General features: G+C 49.3%; 1 protein-coding gene across 2 annotated transcripts in view; it reads left to right on the top strand.

Annotated features, from left to right (window-relative positions):
* The first annotated feature begins 1,311 nt into the window (after positions 1-1,311).
* Positions 1,312-20,603, top strand: part of PDGFRL (platelet derived growth factor receptor like) — a 77,782-nt gene continuing 58,490 nt past the window's right edge. For both annotated transcript variants that reach the window (XM_075066431.1, XM_032798195.2), the window contains exon 1: positions 1,312-1,449. In XM_075066431.1, the coding sequence (XP_074922532.1) occupies positions 1,395-1,449 (55 nt within the window). In that variant the 5' untranslated portion in view covers positions 1,312-1,394. The remainder of the gene's footprint in view (positions 1,450-20,603) is intronic.

Raw genomic sequence — 20,603 nt, 5'->3', positions numbered from 1 at the left:
CTGCCCACACTCCCCTGGAGCCTCCTCCCACACCCTGAACCCCTCATCCTTGGCCCCACCCCAGAGTCTGCACCCCACAGCTGAAGCCCTCACTCTCCAACACCCTGCCTAGTCCAGAGCCCCCTCCCACACTCTGAACCTGTCATCCCTAGCCCTACCCCAGAGCCTGTATCCCAACCCCCTGCCTCAACCCATAGCCCCCCCAATCCTTTTGCCCCATCCCTGCCTGGAGCCCGCTCCTGCACCCCAAATCCTCATCCCCAGCCCCACAGCTAGAGCTCTTACCCACTCCTGCACCCATGCCCCAGCCTACTGGAAGTGAGTGAGGTGAAGGAGAGTGAGCCACCCACAGAGGGGAACGTGTTAAACTGGGGTTGGAGCCTCCACGAAGGGGTGGGACTAGGATGTTTGGTTTTGTCTGATAGAGGAAAGTTGGCAACCCTAGGGAGTGAGCCATGGAGAGAGTAGGAGGATGGAGTGAGTGGAGGCAGGGGGCAATGGGATTGTTGGTTTTCTGCAATTAGAAAGTTGGCAGTGGCAACTCTACTACTAAGACACACAAGAAGTTTTTACAGAACAATTTTTGCACTAAGCTGTTCCACCCTGATAGAGTTCATGCCCAAGCAGACTTCACGCCACCAGCTGTGTTCTCTCACTGACAGTTCAGGCCTTAGGCTGTGCCCCTTTCCCAGTGGGGCTCCACAACAGCGGGTCATCCCTGCGGTGTCACCTGCCCGCAGAGCGCACCAGGGGCGAGCCCACGCAGGGCAGAGGACGCCAGTTAGTTCTGCAGCGCGTCAGCGGCCAGACGGAATCGCCCCCGCGGCTGGATCCAGCCACTTGTAGGGCCGGGTGTTTAAATTGAGTGTCCGGGCACTGAACGCCCGGGTTGCCTGGACAGGCGGCAGGGAAAGTCAGCTGGGGACACAGGCTCACGTTCAAAGGAACAACTTGGCCCACGCTGCCGCTAGCTGGTACCATTCCGTGTGTTTGCCAAGCTCTGACCCCGGGAGGCTGCCAGCGGAGACCCCTGCGCCTTAGGGTCACTCCACGCGCTGCAGGCCGGGGCAGCCCAGGTGAGCGACGCCCGGCACTGCAGGTTTCATCGGCGCTGGCTGTGATATCGGGGGGGAACCGGACCTGCCCCTGCTCGGCTCTCACGTGGATGCCGAACGGCCCCGCTCCGCAGCTGCCCGGGGCCCTCGGCGTGGCAGGGCTGAGCGCGCCCCTAGCAGCCCTTCCCCGCGCGCTCACAGCGAGGAGCTCGCTTGGTGCGCGGACGGCGGGCTCCTCCTCCGGCTCTAGCTCCCCCCTCCCTGCACTGGGAGCTTTGCGGCGGACTTTCCAGAGTCGTCCTCCACCCGCCCACAGAGCCTGTCCGCGGCTGCTCCGACATGAGACTGTGGGTCCTGCTGAGCCTCCTCCTGCTGCACGAAACGCTGCAAAATGGTGAGTCACCGGGCTGGGGGCACACTGGCTCCCTCCCTTGCCCCCTTGTTCCCGCGGCCCAGCGAACCCTGAATCTCGCGGCGGCTCAGCCCCACTGCTCTCGGGAGCGCAGCTTGGCTCGCTTCCCCCACTGCTGCCCTTCCCCTGGTTAGCAGGCACAGCGGCTGTTTGCCTGGGGGGCATAATGTACGGTGCTGTACAAACAGCTTGTCCCACAGTCCTGCCGCGCCTCTCCTGCCGACATGCTCCCTTCAGCCCTTTCCTCACTTTTCTCCGCCCTTATTGCCCCTGCCGCCTCATTTCATTTATTGCCTCCTCCGCCCCCACTTCTCTGTGGCTCCCTTCCTCTCTTCTCATACTGCACAGCCCGGGCAGCCCTCACCCTGTCTAGGGAACGTTTGTCTCCCTCACTTTCCATAAATCAGCTGCACTTTCTCCCCTTCTTCCTCACCTCAGACGTATTAATAAGTGTGGAAACAGGGTTGCGTTTGCAATTTGCTTGAATTCCTGTAGCCGGCGTACTGTTTCCAGGGCTTTGCAATTCATGTAAACGTGTCCACTTTTAGGTGGGAGGTGGGGTTATTTGGTATTCCCACCCATCTCCAGTAAGGAGTTGATTTCTATCTCACAGCAGCCCAGAAAGGACTTGGAATGAGAGGAAGAATCCTGGAGCTGTTAGCCACAGAAATGAGTTGTCAGGTTCAAAGAGTGCAATTCTCTGTGTCCCATCCAGCACAGCTACCAGAGCCCCAGCTTCTCCTCTTTCCTAGATGAAAAACAGATTATGCTATTATACATTCTCACTGTTGCTGCCAAAAACCTGGCTTTGGTTTTCTTGCATTCATGGATACTGACCAAAAATATGGCTTCTTTTTGGGAAATAAAAAATATTTAGCAAAAATGCCAAACCTTTTTTAAATTAAGCACAGAATATATCATTATTTAAGATGAGAACAGAAATCTTTTATTTTTTTTGTCCTGAAGGGGGAAAAAAAGTTAGTGGTGCACATCATAAAGAAGAAATGCATTTAGTACATCTGATGTGAGTGCAGACCAAAAAAGCATTGGTACAAGATGCAAATCTTAAAAGTTGCTAGCAAGATATTTTACTGCTAGCAGGCTCTGCTCAGATTTAAGGGATTCAGAAAACTAATTTATGTTTTGTATAGGCGCATACTAGGATAGTGCCCCAATCCTCAAAGTTATTAAAATGTTTTCAATGTTGTTTTGCTGTCTTCCATATCAGTATTAAAGAGCAACAGCATTCTAGATAAAGTATACGGTTATTTTTTCGGGTGGTATTTTTGAGAAATGACTATCTTAATATGGAACAACGATAATTGCAATATAATCATCTAAAACTTGTGGTTAACTAGCTCATTTGTTGTTCACAGAGATTAACTGCAATTAACTTGTTTCTTTACATAGTTTTTATGTACCATCCTTGTGAAAGGACATGAACTTTATTTTAATCAGATTTCCTTTTCAGGTTGTGGTGTTTTGTTTTTTTTAAGTCTGCAGCTAGAATAGGGAAATTCACAACCAGCCCTGTCAGGTAAATGGCCAAAGTGGTGATGCCCCTGTCATTCAGGGCTTGTCTCTATGGGCATATTGTTTTGGATTAGTTTGACCACTCTAAATACACTGAATTAACTATATCAAACTAAAGCACGTTCATATCTTGTTATGATGGCTTAAGGTACTTCCATTGTGTCCGTGCAGCTCCATGTGCTGTTTTGAATTAACCATGCAACATTCTAGGCAGATATCCCATAAGAACAGCCATACTGGGTCAGACCAAAGGTCTGTCTATCCCAGCATCCTGTCTTCCGACAGTGACCAGTGCCAGGTGCCCCAGAGGGAATGAACAGAACAGTAATCATCAAGTGATCTATCCTCTGTTGCTCATTCCCAGCTTCTAGCAGAGAGAGGCAAAGGACACCATCCCTGCCCATCCTGGCTAATAACCATTGATGGACCTATTCTTCATGAACTTAACTAGATCTTTTTTGAACTCTGTTATGGTCTTGGCCTTCACAACATCATCTGGCAGAGAGTTGCACAGGTTGACTGCGTTGTGTGAAAAAATACTGCCTTTTGTTTGTTTTTAAGCCTGCTGCCTATTAATTTCATTTGGTGTCCCCTAGTTCTTGTGTTATGAGAAGGAATAAATAACACTTCTTTACTCTTTCTACACCAGTCATGATTTTATGTGATTTTTTTATTTATTTATTTATATAATGCATGCATGCATCATGCTATGTTCTTCTGCTCAGATGTATGCATTATGGGATTCTTCTTGCAGTGAACTGTGGGCTGCCTACTGGAATCCACAGGAATTCTGGGACTTGGGACTCAACTTTCCTGGCAACATATAATTAGGGTTGCCAACTTTCTAATTGCAGAAAACCAAACACCCGGCCCTTGCCCCTTCTCCAAGGCCCTGTCTCTACTCACTCCATCTCCCCCTCTCTCTGTCACTTGGTCTCCCGCATCCTTGCTCATTTTCATGAGGGCTCCAGCTGGGGATGCGAGCTCTGGGGTGGGGCCGGGGATGAAGGGTTTTCGGTGCAGGAAGGGGTTCTGGGCTGGAAGGTGGAATGGAGTGGTTTGGAGTGTGAAAGGAGACTCCAGGCTGGGGCAGGAAGTTGGGGTGTGGGAGGGGCATAGCTGCCAATTCTGTGGGTGCTCCAGGGCTGGAGCACCCATGGGGGAAAAATTAGTGGGTGCTCTGCACCCACCAGCAGCCAAGCTCCTCTCACCCCCATGCCCCACCTCTTCCTCCCCTAAGCACGCCGCATCCCTGTTCCTCCGCCTACCTGCCAGCACTTCCTGCCCGGCCGCCCCCAAACAGCAGCTCCGGGAGTAAGGGGAAGAGTGGGAATGTGGCGCGCTTGGGAGGAGGTGGGGATGGGGTGGGGATTTGAGGAACGAGTTGGAATGGGGCAGGGAGGGGGCAGAGTTGGGGGGGACTTACTTTGGGGATGGTGTTGGAATGGGAGTAGGGCAGGGGTGGGAAGAGGCGGGGCCTCATGGAAGGGGTGGAGGAGACATGATGCCAGGGGCAGAGGGGGGTTGAGCACCCATGGGAAAGAGTGGAAGTTGTGCCTATGGGAGGGGGGTGAGGGCTCTGGTGGGGAGTGCGGTCTTTGGGATGGGGCTGGAAATGAGGGGTTCAGGGTGTGGAAGGAGGCTCTGGGGCAGAGGATTGGGGTGAGGGTGAGGGCTGGTGGTATGGGCTCTGGGATGGGGCCAGGGATGAGGGATTTGGGGTGCAGGAGGGGGCTCCGGGCTGGGTCTGAGAGGTTCAGTGTGTGGGAGGGGGCTCTGGCGGGGAGGGGGCCTCTGGGAGGGGAGTTTTGGGTGCGGGGAGGGGGGTTGGTTTGGGCTCGTGGCATGCTGACTAAGGGGCCCCCCCCGGGGTTCCCCCCCAGCCCCCCCATTTTGGGAAAAAAAAAAAAAAAAAAAAAAGGGCCTGGCAAGAACCATTTGCCCTCCCGGCCCGGGGCAAGTGCTGGAGCCCCGTGACTGCCCCTCTACCTAGGAGCCAGAGGGATATCGCCAGCCGCTTCCTAGGAACCATGCAGAAGTTGGGCAGGAAGCCTTCCAGCCTGCTGCGCCCCCACTGGACTTTTAACAGCCCGCTTAGCAGTTGCTGACCAGAGCTGCCAGGGTCCCTTTCACTGAGTGGTTTTTGGTCTAAAAGCACCACTGGCAACCCTGCCCATTAATCATCCGTATTTTGCTAGTGCCATTTTCAAAATGCTGTCAGGCAGCATGGAGGACACATTGTTGACTGCCATGATCATGACAGTCATCATTGCTACAAACAAAATGAGGCACATGAATTAGCAGTTGAGTGGGCTTTGGTCTGGGTCTATAGACGCAGCAATGTGGCTACAGCTGTTGCTGGAGGAAAAGGATGAAATCAAGCAGTTACTTCTGCAGGTCATCTTGTTGGAACAGCTTGGAGTGCTGTTTCTGGGCTCAGTCAATGAGCACTGATTAGTGGGGCAGAACTGGTATGACCAGCCAAGGGGGCATAACTTCAGGATGTGGAAGGCTGTTTTCCTAGAGATCTATTCAGAACTGGAGCTGCAATGGCAGAACATCAACATTAGAGTTCTCCTTAGCATGGGGAAGTGTGTTGTCATCACTATCTGGAAGTTCACCACCTGATTGCTACTGGTCATTAGCTAACTAATTTGGTGTTGGGAGATGAACTTGGTGAATTTGGTGTTGGGGCTGTTTGCTGTGCTACTCAGAGGGTGCAGTTGTGCTGGGTTGTAGAGCTTGGCAATACACAGGAAGTTGTTGATGGGGCTTCCAAATTGTAAAAAGGCTACTGCTGCAACCTCTATACCTAATTCCTTGCCCCCACAGCAGGCCCAAGACTTGCTCACCAGGAAGGAGTATTTTGTCTGGTTGATCACTGTGGAAGGTTCACCAACATTAATGTGGGGTAGTATGGGAAGGTCCCTGGTGTCAGAATCTTTAGATACTCAGGCCAGTTTTCTGGAATGAGCAAAGGAATTTTTGCTCCCCAGTCTACTATGGACACTTAATAGGATCATGATTTCTTCCAGCATTCTGGGAGATCTAGCTTACCTTCTGCTTCCCTGGCTTATGAAGTCTTTTACTGAACATCTGGGTAGGAGAATGGAGTTGTAGCTGCAAGAGAGAGGCTCCTGGATCTGTCCAACATAGTGCATGGGGGTGGAGGAAGTTGTTTAAATCCCCATGTATGGTTGTATGTATTCTATAGATTCAGGCTGGCAGTATGCATATGGTTCTTGTGTAATCTGCCAATTCATATGATCTTGGTTGCCTCCTCCTGGTCTGACTGCATGATCTACATGTGTTGAGTGCTTACCATGGTATCTAGGGCACTTTGTGGAAAACTGTTCACCACATAATTTAATAGATTCCAAGGCTCCTGTACAACCCAGGCCATAGACATTTTCCAAAATAGTCCCCAGAACATATCTTTTAGACAAGCATCTGCTCTTGATTTGAAAATTGTCAGTGATGGAGAATCCATAACAACACCTTAATCATGGTCCAGTGGTTAATTACCCTCACTGTTAAAAAAAAAATTATGCCTTATTTCCAGTCTAAATTTTTCTATCTTCAGTTTTCTGCCATTGGATCTTATATCTTTCTCTGCTAGACTGAAGATTTGTTCCCCATGTAGCTACTTGTAGACTGTAATCAAATCATCCCTTAATCTTCTCTTTGTTAGATTCAGCGCTCAATCTATTTTGCTCATCACTGAGGCGTGTTTTCTAATCCTTCAATCATTCTCATGGCTCTTCTTTGAACCCTCTCCAATTTATCAATATCCTTCTTCTTAAATTGTGGACACAGAACTCGACACATTATTCCAGCACCAGCCACACTAGTGCTAAATACAGAGGTAAAACAGCCTCTTCTGCTCCTACTTGAGAGTCCCCTGTTTATGCATCTCAGGGTCACATTTGCTGTTTTGAGTGCAGTGGTGGCATCACATGCAAAAAATGTGGACCAAGTGCTCAAAGTATGGGCAAATAGTGGGAGTATTACTGGAGGTCTTGTCCTTGTCTCCTGTCTTCTGCTTGAGCACCTTTGGTTTGACTCTGCCTTGGGACCGGCTCAGTGCCTTCATTTGCCCATAATGTTTGTAGATGTCTGGATTCTTCTCCCAGTGGGACGGAATATGCAGGTCTCCAAAGAAGGCAATCAAGCCAGGAGCTTGATGGAGGCCCACAAAGTACAGAGTTTCAGGGGATGTGGCTACTGTAATGGGTATGTGGTACTGGCTGTGGATACAAGGTACTTTAATAAGTACAAACTATAGTAAAATAGCTCATCGGTGCGTGGCATTGGATAGTTGTCTGGACGAGTTACCGCATTTAGCTTACGGTAGTCCACGCAAAAGCGTATTTCCCCATCTGGTTTGGGTACCAGAACCACTGGAGATGCCCATGCACTGGTAGATGAGCGGATTATACCCATCTGTAGCATGTTCTGGATCTCCCGCTCTATAGCAGCTTGTGCGTGAGGGGACACCCTTCTCCCGTATGCTACGGGGTGATAGCGGCTCTTCGCTGGTGCACCTGGTGGTATTTCAAGCTCTTGGCTGAGCCTCTTGGTATGGTTGTCTGTTGCTTCTGCCAGTTCAGGCTCACTGCCCCCTCTGGCGTTGGGGTGAAGAGTGGTTGCAACCTGCTGGTGCTGGGGTAGTGCCAGTTCGTCCTGGGACTGGAGTGGCGTGGCTGGTTCAGTCCTGTCCGGCTGGACGGATCTACCTCTGGTCTGGGTTCTGGCCAGCAGGGTTCCCTGTGGACGCTCAGGAACAGAATGGTCTGGACCTGGGTCTTGGCTGCAATGTAAACCATTCCGACTCTCTTGGCCCGCTTCACGGTTGGCAGGTTCACCAAGCCACCTCGTAGAATGGGGATGGATAAGTGTCATATGACTGCAAAGTCCCACATTCCTAGACGCCTTTGTACCTGGAACAAGGGCACATTCACCCTGTTAGGCAGTCAAGTTGACAGCTAGTGACAGAAAGGTAAATGCGTCAACTTTGGCCATTTGGTTGAATGAGTTTGGATCCACCGGGATTGGCTGGAGTATCTGAGACCTTGTGCCCCTGGGGACTCCACGCGAACTCTTTCTGTCCCACCTCTAAATGTTGTTATCTTTCGCATCCAAGGGGATTTGAGAGGATCTGGGCTGGGGGACTTTGGTGTGATGGCTGGTGTAATGACTTCACCCGGGTGGGGTTCTTTGGGCAGTTGGCTTTTATATGTCCCAGTTCATATATCTACTTATAGCATCTTCCAGCTCAACGGTCACTGGGTTGAAGTAAGTTACTGGAGACTGGTTGAGGTGTGAAGGTATAGGTGTGCGGGTGGCTTTCCTTGGTTGTAGGTGGGGTTTATGGGTTTGCCTCCGGTATGTAGATTTATTGTCGGGTGCCCCCTGGGGTTTTATTCTCCTTTAACAGTATGCTTCATGACTTTCATGCACCATTCCATCCATTTGGGCTCCAATCTCCCGTCCGGGCTATCGGAGATTTTGGGTTTCCATCTAGGATGTACGTGTTTATGTTCTCAGAGAACACCATCCAAGAATGATCCTCCTTTTAGAGTATGAAGGAAGGTGCAGTCAGTACAAATGTGATTGACCTATTTCCTGAATTCATGGCATTCATAATGCATTCCCACGTAAGTAGGACGTTTGGGAAAATGACCCTTCTGGTGATCCAACTTTGGATTCATGAAAGCCGTCGATGGGCATGAGCGCGGGGTTATCCCCGTTCTGTATCTGGCCGTTTGGTTTGATACAGTCATATAACGTAATCATGTCCTATTCGCCCGCGCACTGTAGGCAAGGTCCACTGAAGGTGGGACCTCGAGCGGTCTAGCAGTACGGTCTTCAGGGAGATGTTGTACCCGACAAGGCTCTTTTCAAAATTTTCTAAGAAGCGCGTGACCTGCCTTGTAGTTGGGATTGTGCTTGTGCATTGGACAAGCTATATGGCGAAGGGTTGATGGCTTGGAGCCATTATCGCTGCGGGGGTTAACATTCCAGTCATAGCTTTTCTGTCTCTCGTGTTTGTCCCTTCTCTTCACTATTCTTTTTTGTTGTTTTTCCATTGTCAACTACAGTGGGTTATGGCAGCCTCTTTGGCTTCTTGTTCTCTGTTATGGGCTGCCTGTTTTAATTGTTTTCTCTTCCCACTTCTTTACCACTTTCAATTTTCTTTTTTAATCCAGTTGTTCGCCTGTGCTTACGGCCTTTCTTTGTACATTTGTTCCTCCTTATGGAAGTCAGGATTTGTTTCTTGTGTTGGGTGCTCATGGGTTGTGAATGGGGGACTCATCTGTTGTCCGAGTTTTGCCCTTCCTATTCATAACTTGCTACCTTTGATATGTAAATTAACCAAACAAAAGCCACTTTATTTACCTGTGTGTATTTACCTGGTACTTAACTCGGGCGGTTTACCGAAGTCTCCCTTGCTGGGGGAGCTGCCAAAGCAGGCAAAAAAAAATGTCTCGCGAGGGCGTGTACCCAAACCCTTTCTCTCGCTAAAACCCCTAAGCAGGGAAAAAGAAAAAATATTCTAACGGCTTTTGAATTCCTATCTTTCCCAGCTACCACATGTCGGTAGCTTCCTACTCAGATGTGAACCTTAGCGTTCAAAAACTGAGAAGATAGCATGAAACTCCCATAGCTTATACAGCTTGGGATTGATATCGTGCCACCATCAGGATTCTCTTGAGTACCTGATAAACTCTCTGGTCTCCACCCAAACCTCTCTTGGAGGACCCCAAACTCAGAGCTCTGAAGCTTACTGCAAGGGGGCCGGCCCTTTCCGCCCTCCACCCAGACTTTCCTCTCTGGGCTAACCTGAGAACCAGGATGCAACTCTCTTTACATCAACAATACCAAGGAGCCGTCCATCTCTTCACAAGAACAAACCTCAAACCAAGGAAACAAGAGATGGTCGCGAGAGACACCTCCAGATCTATTGTTTCTTACATAGCACTTTTCTGTATATCTCTAATCCCCTGGTTAGGGGCCACGAGGCTATTGCCCGCCGATAGATCTAACACAAAGGAATGGCCCGGGGCCTTAACCAGAGGGATAGTCCCAGAGAGAAAATTCAAACAAGTCTCTACAAAAGTAAAACTTTAATAATAAAAAAAGAAAGAAGACATAGAGAAGTAATAACGCTGGCATGAAAAGATACAGGATACTCAGGGCTATTTGGTCTTAATGATAAAGTAAAATATGAACGATAGAACAGTCTGATTCAAAGATATCCCATTTTGAAACATTGAGTACAAACTATAATACAATATAACTTATTGTTTCTATATGTATCTTACAACTTGGTAAAGAAGGGTAGACAAGAGCTTGGAGATAAAAAAAAAATAAAAGAAGCTCTCCCTCATAGCCTGAGAGAAAAAAAAAAACACAGCCCGCGCCATTCTCCGGAGCGCACCTACCCCAAGCGCTGTAATACCAACCCGCTGCTCACCCAAGCCCCCGCCAGTCCAATCCTTATCCGCCACCCTGCCTGGACCGCTCCTCAACCCAATGGCCCAAATCCTCATCCCAGGGCCCCACATGATAGAGCCCATCTTACTCTACAATCCTGCAACCCATGCCTGCCAACAGCTCTAAACTAGGAAGTGAAGTGGAGGTGGAAGGAGAGCGTGAGTCCAACCCACAGAGGGAACGTGTTTAAACTGGGTTGAAGCCTCGCACGAAGGGGTTGGGACTAGGATTTTGGTTTGTCTGATAGAGCGAAAGTTGCGGCAACCCTAGGAGTGAGCATGGAGAGAGTGGAGGATGGAGTGAGTGGAGGCTAGGGGGCTGGGGATGTTGGTTTTCTGCAATAAGAAGTTGGCAGGGGCAAGCGTCACTACTAAGACACTACAAGGAAGTTTTTAACAGAAACAATTTTGCACTAGGAGCTAGTCCAAGCCTGATAGAGTGGCACGCCAAAAGTTCAGACTCACGCCACCAAGCTGTGTTCTCTCACTGACAGTGTTCAAGCCTTAGGCTGTGCCCCTTTCCCAGTGGGGCCCACAAACAGGCGGGTCATCCCTGCGGTGTCACCTGCCCGCAGAGCGCACCAGGGGCGAGCCCACGCAGGGCTAAGGACGCCATTAGTTCTGGCAGCGCGTCAGCGCCAACGGAATCGCCCGCGGCTTGGATCCAGCCACTGTAGGCCGGTGTTTAAATTGAGTGTCCGGGCACTGAACGCCGGGTTGCCTGGGACAGGCGGCCAAGGGAAAGTCAAGCTGGGGACACAGGCTCACGATATTCAATAGGAACACTGCCCACGCTGCCGCTAGCTTAACCATTCCGTGATGTTTGGCCAAGCTCTGACCCCGGGAGGCTGCCAGCGGAGACCCCTGCGCCTTAGGGTCACTCCATCGCGCTGCAGCTGGGGCACCCAGGTGAGCGAACGCACCCGCCACTGCAGTTTCATCGGCGCTGGCTGTGATATCGGGAGGGGAACCGGACCTCCCCTGCTCGCTCTCACGTGGGATGCAGAACGGCCCCGCTGCCGCAGCTGCCCGGGCCCTCGGCGTGGCAGGCTGAGCGCGCCCTAGCACCCTTCCCCGCGCGCTCACAGCGAGGAGCTCGCTTGGTGCGCGGACGCGCGGGCTCCTCCTGGCTCTAGCTCCCCCTCCCTCACTGGGAGCTTTGCGGCGCGACTTTCCAGATCGTCCTCCACCCCGCCGACAGAGCGGTTCCGCGGCTGCTCCGACATGAGAAACTGTGGGTCCCTCTGCTGAGCCCTCCTGCTGCACGAAACGCTGCAAAATGGTGAGTCACCGGGCTGGGGGCACACTGGCTCCCTCCCTTGCCCTCATTGTTCCTCATGCGGCCCAGCGAACCCTGAATCTCGCGGCGGCTCAGCACCACTGTCTCGGGAAGCGAGCTTGGCTCGCTTCCCCCACTGCTGCCTCCCCTGGTTGTCAGCACAGCGGCTGTTTGCCCTGGGGGGCATAAGGTCACGGTGCTGTACAAACAAGCTTGTCCCACAGTCCTGCCTCTCCGCCCGACATGCTCCCTTCAGCTTTCCTCAACTTTTCTCCCGGCCTTAGTGCCCCCTGCCGCCTCAAGTTCATGTATGCCTCCTCCGCCCCACTTCTCTGGTGCTCCCTTCCTCTCTCTATACTGCACAGGCCCCGGGCAGCCTCACCATAGGCCTGTCTAGGGAACGTTTGTCTCCCTCACTTTCCATAAATCAGCTGCACTTTCTCCCCTTCTTCTCACACTCAGAAACGTAATAATAAGTGGAAACAGGTGCGTTTGCAATTTGCTTGAATCCTGTAGCCGGCGTCTGTTTCAAAGGGCTTTGCAAATTCAGTAAACTGTCCACGTTGTTTAGGGGAGGTGGGGGTATTGGTATTCCACCCATCTCCAGTAAGGATTGAATTTTCGTATCTCACACGCGCCAGAAGGACTTGGAATGAGAGGAGACACCTGGAGCTGTTAGCCAACAGAAATGGTTGTCAGTTCAAAGAGTGCAATTCTCTGGTCCCACCAGCAAAGCTACCAGAGCCCCAGCTTCTCTCTTTCTAGATGAAAAACAGATAGCTATATACATCTCACTGTTGCGCAAAAACCTGGCCTTTTGGTTTTCTTGCATTCATGATACTGACCAAAAATATAGCTTTCTTTTTGGGAAAATAAAAAATAGTTAGCAAAAATGCCAAACCTTTGTTAAATTAAGCACAGAAAATATCATTATTTAGAATGAAACAGAAATCTTTTATTTTTTTGTCCTGAAGGGGGAAAAAAAGTTTAGTGTAGCACATCATAAAGAAGAATCAGTTTAGTACATCTACTGTGAGTGCAGACAAAAAAGCATTGGTACAAAGATGCAAATCTTAAAAGTTGCCTACAAGATATTTAATGCTAGCAGGGTCGCTCAATTAGGGATCAGAAAACTAATTTATGTTTTGTATAGGCCATACGAGGATAGGCCTCCAATCCTCAAAGTTATAAAATTTCAAATGTTGTTTGCTGTCTTACATATCAGTATTAAAGAAGCAACAGCATTCCTAAGATAAAGTATACTGGTTATTTTTCGGAGTGTATTTGAGAAATGACTATCGTAATATGGAACACGATAATTGCAATATAATCATCTAAAACTTGTGGTTAACTAGCTCATTTGTTGTTCACAGAGATTAACTGCAATTAACTTGTTTCTTTTACATAGTTTTATGTACCATCCCGTGAAAGGACAATGAACTTTATTTTTAATCAGAGTTCTTTTCAGGTTGTGGTGTTTTGTTTTTTTTAAGTCTGGCAGCTAGAATAGGGGAAATTCACAACCAGGCAGCCCGTCAGGTAAATGGGCCAAAGTGTGATGGCCCTGTCATCAGGGCTTGTCTTATGGGCATATTTGTTTGGATTTAGTTGACCACCTTAAATACACTGAATTAAACTAATATTCAACTAAGCACGTCATTTCTTGTAGGCTTAAGGGACTTCCATTGTGTCCGTGCAGCTCATGTGCTTTGGAATAACCATTGCAACATCTAGTGCAGATGATCCATAAGAATCAGCCATACTGGGTCAGTACCAAATGTCTGTCTATCCAGGCATCCTGTCTTTCGACAGTGACTCAGTGCCAGGTGCCCAGAGTGTGAATGATACAGTAACAGTAATGTCTACAATGTATCTATCCTTGTTGCTCATTCCCAGCCTTTCTACAGAGAGAGGTCAAATGGACACCTATCTCTGCCTCACCTGGCTAATAACAATTGATGGACCTTATTTCTTCATGAACTATACAGTATCTTTTTTGAAGACTCTGGTAGGCTTGGCCTCACAAACATCATCTGGGCAGAGTTGCTCACAGGTTTGACTGCGTTGTGTGTAATAGAAACTGCCTTTTGTTTGTTTTTAAGCCTGCTGTCCTATTAACATTTGTGTGTTCTCCCTACCGTTTCTTTTGTGTTTAATGAGAAGGAAATAAATACACTTTCTTTACCTCTTTTCTAACACCAGTCATGATTCTTACGTATTTTCTATTTATCTTTAGTTATATAATGATGCATGCATCTGCTCATGCTTCTTCTGCTCAGATGTAATGCATTATGGGATTCTTCTTGCAGTGTAACCTGTGGGCTGCCTACTGGAATTCCACACGCCGCACCGAGGGTACTCACGTTCCTGGCAACATATTAATTAGTGGTGCCAACTTTCTAATTGCAGAAAACCAAACACCCGTGCCCTTTGCTTCTCTCAGAGGCCTCCTGCTCTACTTACTCCATCTGCCCCTCTCTCTGTCACTGTTTCGCAATCCTTGCTCTTTTTCATGAGGCGTTCAGCTGGGAATGCGAGACTCTGGGGTGGGCGGGATGACAGGGTTTTCGGTGCCAAGGAAGGGGTTCTTGGGCTGGTAAGTGTCGGAATGGAGTGGTTTTGAGTGTGAAAGGAGCCCAGGCTGGGGCAGAAGTTGGGCGTGTGGAGGCGCCATAGCTGCCATTTTTTTTTGTTGGGTTGTTCAGGGCGTGAGCACCCATGGGGAAAAATTAGTGGGTGCTCTGCACCACCAGCAGACCAGCCTCTCTCCACCCCCATGCCCCACTCTCTCCGCCCTAAGGCACCGGCTAGCGCATCTCCTGTTCCTCCGCCTACCTGCCACAACTGTCTGCCCGGCCCTTCCCTAAACAGCAGCTCCGGGGTAAGGGGAAGAAGGGGAATGTGGCTGCGCTTGGGAGGAGGGGGATGGGGTGGGTTTGAGGATACGAGTTGAATGGCAGGGAGGGGCAAGTGGGGGGGGACTTACTTTGGGGATGGTGTTGAATGGGAGTAGGAAGGGGTGGGAAAGATGGCGGGGGCCCATGGAAGGGGTGGAGGAGACATGATGCAGGGGCATATGAGGGGTGAGCACCCATGGATATGAGTTGGAAGTTGTGCTATGGGAGGGGGGTTGAGGCTTTCTGGTGGGAGTGCGGGCTTTGGGATTGTGGGCTGAATGAGGGTTTCAGGGTGTGGAAGGAGCTCTGGGGAGAGGATTGGGTGAGGTGAGGGCTGGGGTATGGCTTCTGGGATTGGGGCCATGGGATGAGGATGGGGGTGCAGTGGAGGGGGCTTCCTGGTGCTGGGTCTGAGAGTAGTGTGTTGGGAGGGGGCTCTGGCGGGGAGGGGGCCTCTGGGAGGGGAGTTTTGGGTGCGGGGAGGGGGGTTGGTTTGGGCTCGTGGCATGCTGACTAAGGGGCCCCCCCCGGGGTTCCCCCCCAGCCCCCCCATTTTGGGAAAAAAAAAAAAAAAAAAAAAAGGGCCTGGCAAGAACCATTTGCCCTCCCGGCCCGGGGCAAGTGCTGGAGCCCCTGACTGCCCCTTACCTAAGGAGCCAGAGGGATATCGCCAGCCTGCTTCCTAGGAAACCATGCAGAAGTTGGGCAGGAAAGCCTTCCAGCCATGACTGCGCCCCCCCACTGACTTTTAACACGCCCGCTTGAGCAGTTGCGACCAGAGCCTGCCAGGGTCCTTTCACTGAGTGGTTTTTGGGTCTATAAAGCACCACTGGCAACCACTGCCATTAATCATCTCCGTAGTGCTAGTGCCATGTCAAAATGCTGTCATGCAGACATGGAGGACAACATTGTTGACTGCCAGATCATGACAGTCATCATGGCTACAAAACAAAATGAGGCACATGAATTAGCAGTTGAGTGGGCCTTTGTCTGGGATAGACGCAGCCAATTGTGGCTACAGCTGTTGCTGGAGGAAAAGGATGAAATCAAGCAGTTACTTCGCAGGTCATCCTTTGGGAACACAGCTGGAGTGCGTTTTGGCTCAGTCAATGAGCACTGATTAGTGGGCAAGAACTGGTATGACCAAGCCTAAGGGGGCATAACTCAGGATCGTGGAAGGCTGTTTTCCTAGAGATCTATTCAGAACTGGAGCTGCAATGGCAGAACATCCAACATTAGAGTCTCCTAGCATGGGGAAGTGTGTGTCACCATCTGGAATTCACCAACTGATGCTAACTGGTCATTAGCTTAACGAATTTTGTTGGAGATGAACTTGGTGAATTTGGGTGTTGGGGCTGTTTGCTGTGCTACTCAAGAGGGTGCAGGGTGGCTGGGTGTAAGAGCTTGGCAATACACAGGAAAGTGTTGATCGAGCTTCCAAATTGTAAAAAGGCTACTGCTGCACCTCTATACCTAATTCCCTTGCCCCACAGCAGCCCAAGACTTGCTCACCCAGAAGGAGTATTTGTCTGGTGATCATGCGGAAGGTTTCACCAACATAATGTGGGTAGTATGGGGAAGGTCCCGTGTGTCAGAATCTTTAGAACTCAGGCCGTTTCTGGAATGAGCAAAGATTTTTGCTCCCCAGTGCTACTATGACACTTAAATAGGATCATGATGCTCTTCCAGCATTCTGGAGATCTAGCTTACCATTCTGCTTCCCTGGCTTGTATTGAAAAAGTTTTCCCCTTTTTTATCTGAATCAATCTGGGTAAGGAGAAGGAGTTGTAAGGCAAGAGAGAGGTCTGGATCTGTCGCAACAAGTGCATGGGGTGAGGAAGTTGTTAAATCCCATGTATGGTTTGTATGTATTCTATAATTCAGGCTGGCAGTATGCATATGGTTCTTGGTGTAATCTGCCAATTCATATGACTTGGTTGCCTCCTCCTGGTCTGACTGCATGATCTACATGTGTGGAGTGCTTACCATGGTATCTAGGGCACTTTTGGTGGAAAAAATGTTACCACATAAGTTAATAGATTCAAGGCTCCTGTACAACCCAGGCCATAGACGAGTTTCCAAATGTCCCAGAACTATCTTTTAGACAACATTGCTCTTTGATTTGAAAATTGTCAGTGATGGAGGAATCCATAACAACACCTTAAGCATGGTCCGTGGTAATTACCCTCACTGTGAAAAAAAAAATATGCCTTATTTCCAGTCTAAATTTTACTATCTTCAGTTTCCTGCATTGGATCTATATCTTTTCTCGGCTAGACTGAAGATTTGTTCCCATGTCAGCTACTTGTAGACTGTAATCAAATCATCCCTTAATCTTCTCTTTGTTAGATTCAGTCGCTCAATCTATTTTTGCTCAATTCACTGAGAGCGTGTTCTTCTAATCTTCATCATTCTCATGGCTTCTTCTTTGAAACCCTCCCAATTTATTCATGATCCCTCTTCTTAAATTGTGGACAACAGAACCGACACATTAGTCAGCAATAACCAAAGCCACACTAGTGCTAAATACAGAAGGTAAAACCACCTCTTCTGCTCCTACTTGAAGTCCCGTTTATGCATCTCAGGGTCACATTTGTGTTGAGTGCAGTGGTAGGCATCACATGCAAAAAAATGTGGACCAAGTGCTCAAGTATGGGCAAATAGTGGAGTATTACTGAGGCTGTGTCCTTGTTCCTGCTGCTGCGTGAAGCACTGTGGGTTTGACTCTGCCTTGGACCGGCTCAGTGCCTCATGTTCCAAGTAATGTTTGTAGATGTCTGGATTCTTCTCCCAGGGGACGGAATTATCAGGTCTCCAAAGAAGGCAATCAAGCCAGAGCTTGATGGAGGCCCACAAAGTACAGAGTTTCAGGGGATGTGGCTACTGTAATGGTATGTGGTACTGGCTGTGGGATACAAGGTACTTTAATAAGTACAAACATAGTAAACAAGCTCATCGGTGCGGTGGCATTGGATAGTTGTCTGGACGAGTTACCGCTTTAGCTGACGGGATCCACGCAAAACGTAATTTCCCCATCTTGGTTGGTACCAGAACCACTGGAGATCCATGCACTGGTAGATGAGCGGATTATAACCCATCTGTAAGCATGTTCTGGAATCTCTCCCCCGTTCTATAGCAGTCTTGTGCGTGAGGAGACACCCCGGTAGGGCGGTGGTAGGCGGTGTTCTAATTGGGTGAGCATATACTGTGTCAGTGGAGTGATGCCTGTTGAGTCCATCCTGGATGGGCGAACAACGGGGCGAAGCTAGTGCACAGTCCTTGATGGTTGCCGCTGCAGACGTTCCAGGGTGGTTGAGAGGTTCACCTCTTCCACGCCACCGGTCTTTTTTCCGTCGTAGTAGACGCCATCAGGCCAGTCCAGCAATCATCTCCTCCCTGGACTGTAAACTGACAAACCTGTAAGTTCTGGAATAAAATGGCTTCAGAGAATTAACATGGTACACTTTGGGTTTTTGTGAGGAATGGGGAAATGCTAGAGGTAGTTAACAGCTCCCAGGCGCTCTTGGACCGTGAAGGGCCCTTCCCATGATGCTTCAATCTTATGGGCCTGTTGCGCCTTCAAGACCGTAACCTGGTCTCCTCTCTGAAGGAACGGTCTCGGTAGTTTATCATACCAGGCCTGCTCTTCCTGAGTATCCTTTAGGTTTCTCTAGCAAGGGCTAAAGAATGTCGGAGGGTGTTTTGTAGTTGATTACAAAGTCCAGAATGTTATTCGTGGAGAGGTTGTAAACCCTCCCATTGTTGCTTCACACAACTGTAATGGCCCTTAACCTCATGGCCATACACAAGTTCAAATGGTGAAAACCCTAAACTGGAAGTGGTACAGCCCTGTAAGCAAACAGCAGCTGCTGCAACACAGGTCCCAGTCATTGGGATTCATTCACGAATTTACGGATCATGGCCCCCAAAGTCCATTAAACCTTTTTGACCAGGCCATTGGTTTGATGGTGGTAAGGGGTAGAAAACCAAGTGATTCCCCCATGAGTTTCCCACAGGTTTTTCATGGTTCCTGCCCAGGAAATTAGATCCTGAATCTGTAAGGATATCGGAGGGCCAACCTACCCGGCGAAAATGTCTGTTAGGGCCTGGCACACTGCTTAGCCGCTGGTGGTTGCCTAGAGCTACTGCTTCCGGCCATCGGGTAGCAAAGTCCACGAAAGTCAGTACGTACTGCTTTCCTGGGCTTCTTTCTTGAAAGGACCCAGAATATCACAGCTACTCGCTGAAATGGGACCCTCAATATGGGGAGTGGCTGGAGAGGGGCCTTGACCAATCTTGGGGCTTCCCACTCTTTGCACAACTCACAAACTGGACATACTGGGCAACTTCCTTGCCATCCCTCCCAGTGGAAGGACTTCCCCAACTGTCTTTGGTTCTGTTCACCCCAGCATGGCACTGGGAGATCATGGGCTAAGCTTAAGAAGTCTCCCCCTGTACTTAGTTGAACCACCAACCGTTTGTGCGGCTGCCATTCTTCCTGGTGTCACCAGAAGAATTTCCTTGTAATAAGTCTTGGTCAAACAATTGGGATCGGTTAGAAGAGCTGAAGGGCGGTGGGTTGCTCCGTGCGCCACCAAGCTTTCTGAAGGCTGTCATCTGCTTCCTGCTCAGTCTGGAACTGTTTCTCTTGCGAACAAAGCCAAACACACCCAGAAGTTCCCTCCCTCACTTTGAAAAATCCGGTTTCCTGATTGGTCCTCTGGTCAGGTGTTTGGTTCCCTTTGTTAACCCTTCACAGGTAAAAGAAACATTAACCCTTAGCTATCTGTTTATGACACCTCCCCATGTTGATAAGACCTTAGACACAACAGTCGTGAAGGCTGGGGGCTTCATTTCTAATCACCAGGCAGCTCTCCCAAAAGATTCCTGTTGGCACAGTATTTGTCATGATGTCGGTACAAGTAATGTGACTATTATGCATTAGTTATTGACAGACAAAAAAGACACTCTTCGGTGCAAAGAGGAGGTTAAACCTAAGGGGTCCTGCAGAAAGCAAAATGGATTAATTGTGAATCGTTCTTGAGACAAGTAAAAATATGGTTCATGGGCAGGATTCCCTGAGAGGATAACATGGGGGGAAAGGAATCTAGGAAAGCTGATTATATTTTAAAGAATCTTTATTGAGGTTTCAGGAACAAACCATCCCGATGTGTAGAAAGAGAGTAAATATGGCAGGCGACCTGCTTGGCTTAACAGTGAAATCCTCACTGATCTTAAACACAAAAAAGAAGCTTACAAGAAGTGGAAGATTGGACAAATGACCAAGGAGGAGTATAAAAATATTGCTCAGGCATGCAGGAGTGAAATCAGGAAGGCCAATCACACTTGGACTTGCAGCTAGCAAGGGATGTTAAGAGTAACAAGAAGGGTTTCTACAGGTATGTTAGGAACAAGAAGGTGGTCAGGGAAGGTGTGGGCCCCTTACTGAGTGGGGGAGGCAACCTAGTGACAGAGGATGTGGAAAAAGATAAATGTACTCAAATCCTTTTTTTGCCTCTGTCTTCATGAACAAGGTGATCTCCCAGACTACTGTACTGGACAGCACAGTATGGGGAAGAGATGACCAGCCCTCTGTGGAGAAAGAAGTGGTTCAGGACTATTTTAGAAAAGCTGGACGAGCACAAGTCCATGGGGCCAAATGCACTGCATGCGAGGGTGCTAAAGGAGATGGTTGATGTGATTGCAGAGCCATTGGCCATTACCTTTGAAAACTCATGGTGATCCAGGGAGGTCCCTGATGACTGGAAAAAGGCTAATGTAGTGTCCATCTTTAAAAGAGGGAAGGAGGAGGATCCGGGGAACTACAGGCCAGTCAGCCTCACTTCAGTCCCTGGAAAATCATGGAGCAGGTCCTCAAGGAGTCAGTTTTTAAGCACTTTGAGGAGAGGAAAGTGATCAGGAATAGTCAGC

Source organism: Chelonoidis abingdonii, chromosome 5 (genome assembly GCF_003597395.2).
Source record: "Chelonoidis abingdonii isolate Lonesome George chromosome 5, CheloAbing_2.0, whole genome shotgun sequence".
Lineage (NCBI taxonomy): Eukaryota > Metazoa > Chordata > Testudines > Testudinidae > Chelonoidis > Chelonoidis abingdonii.
Note: the sequence above shows the minus strand (reverse complement) of the source record. Positions and strands in the feature narration are given on the sequence as shown.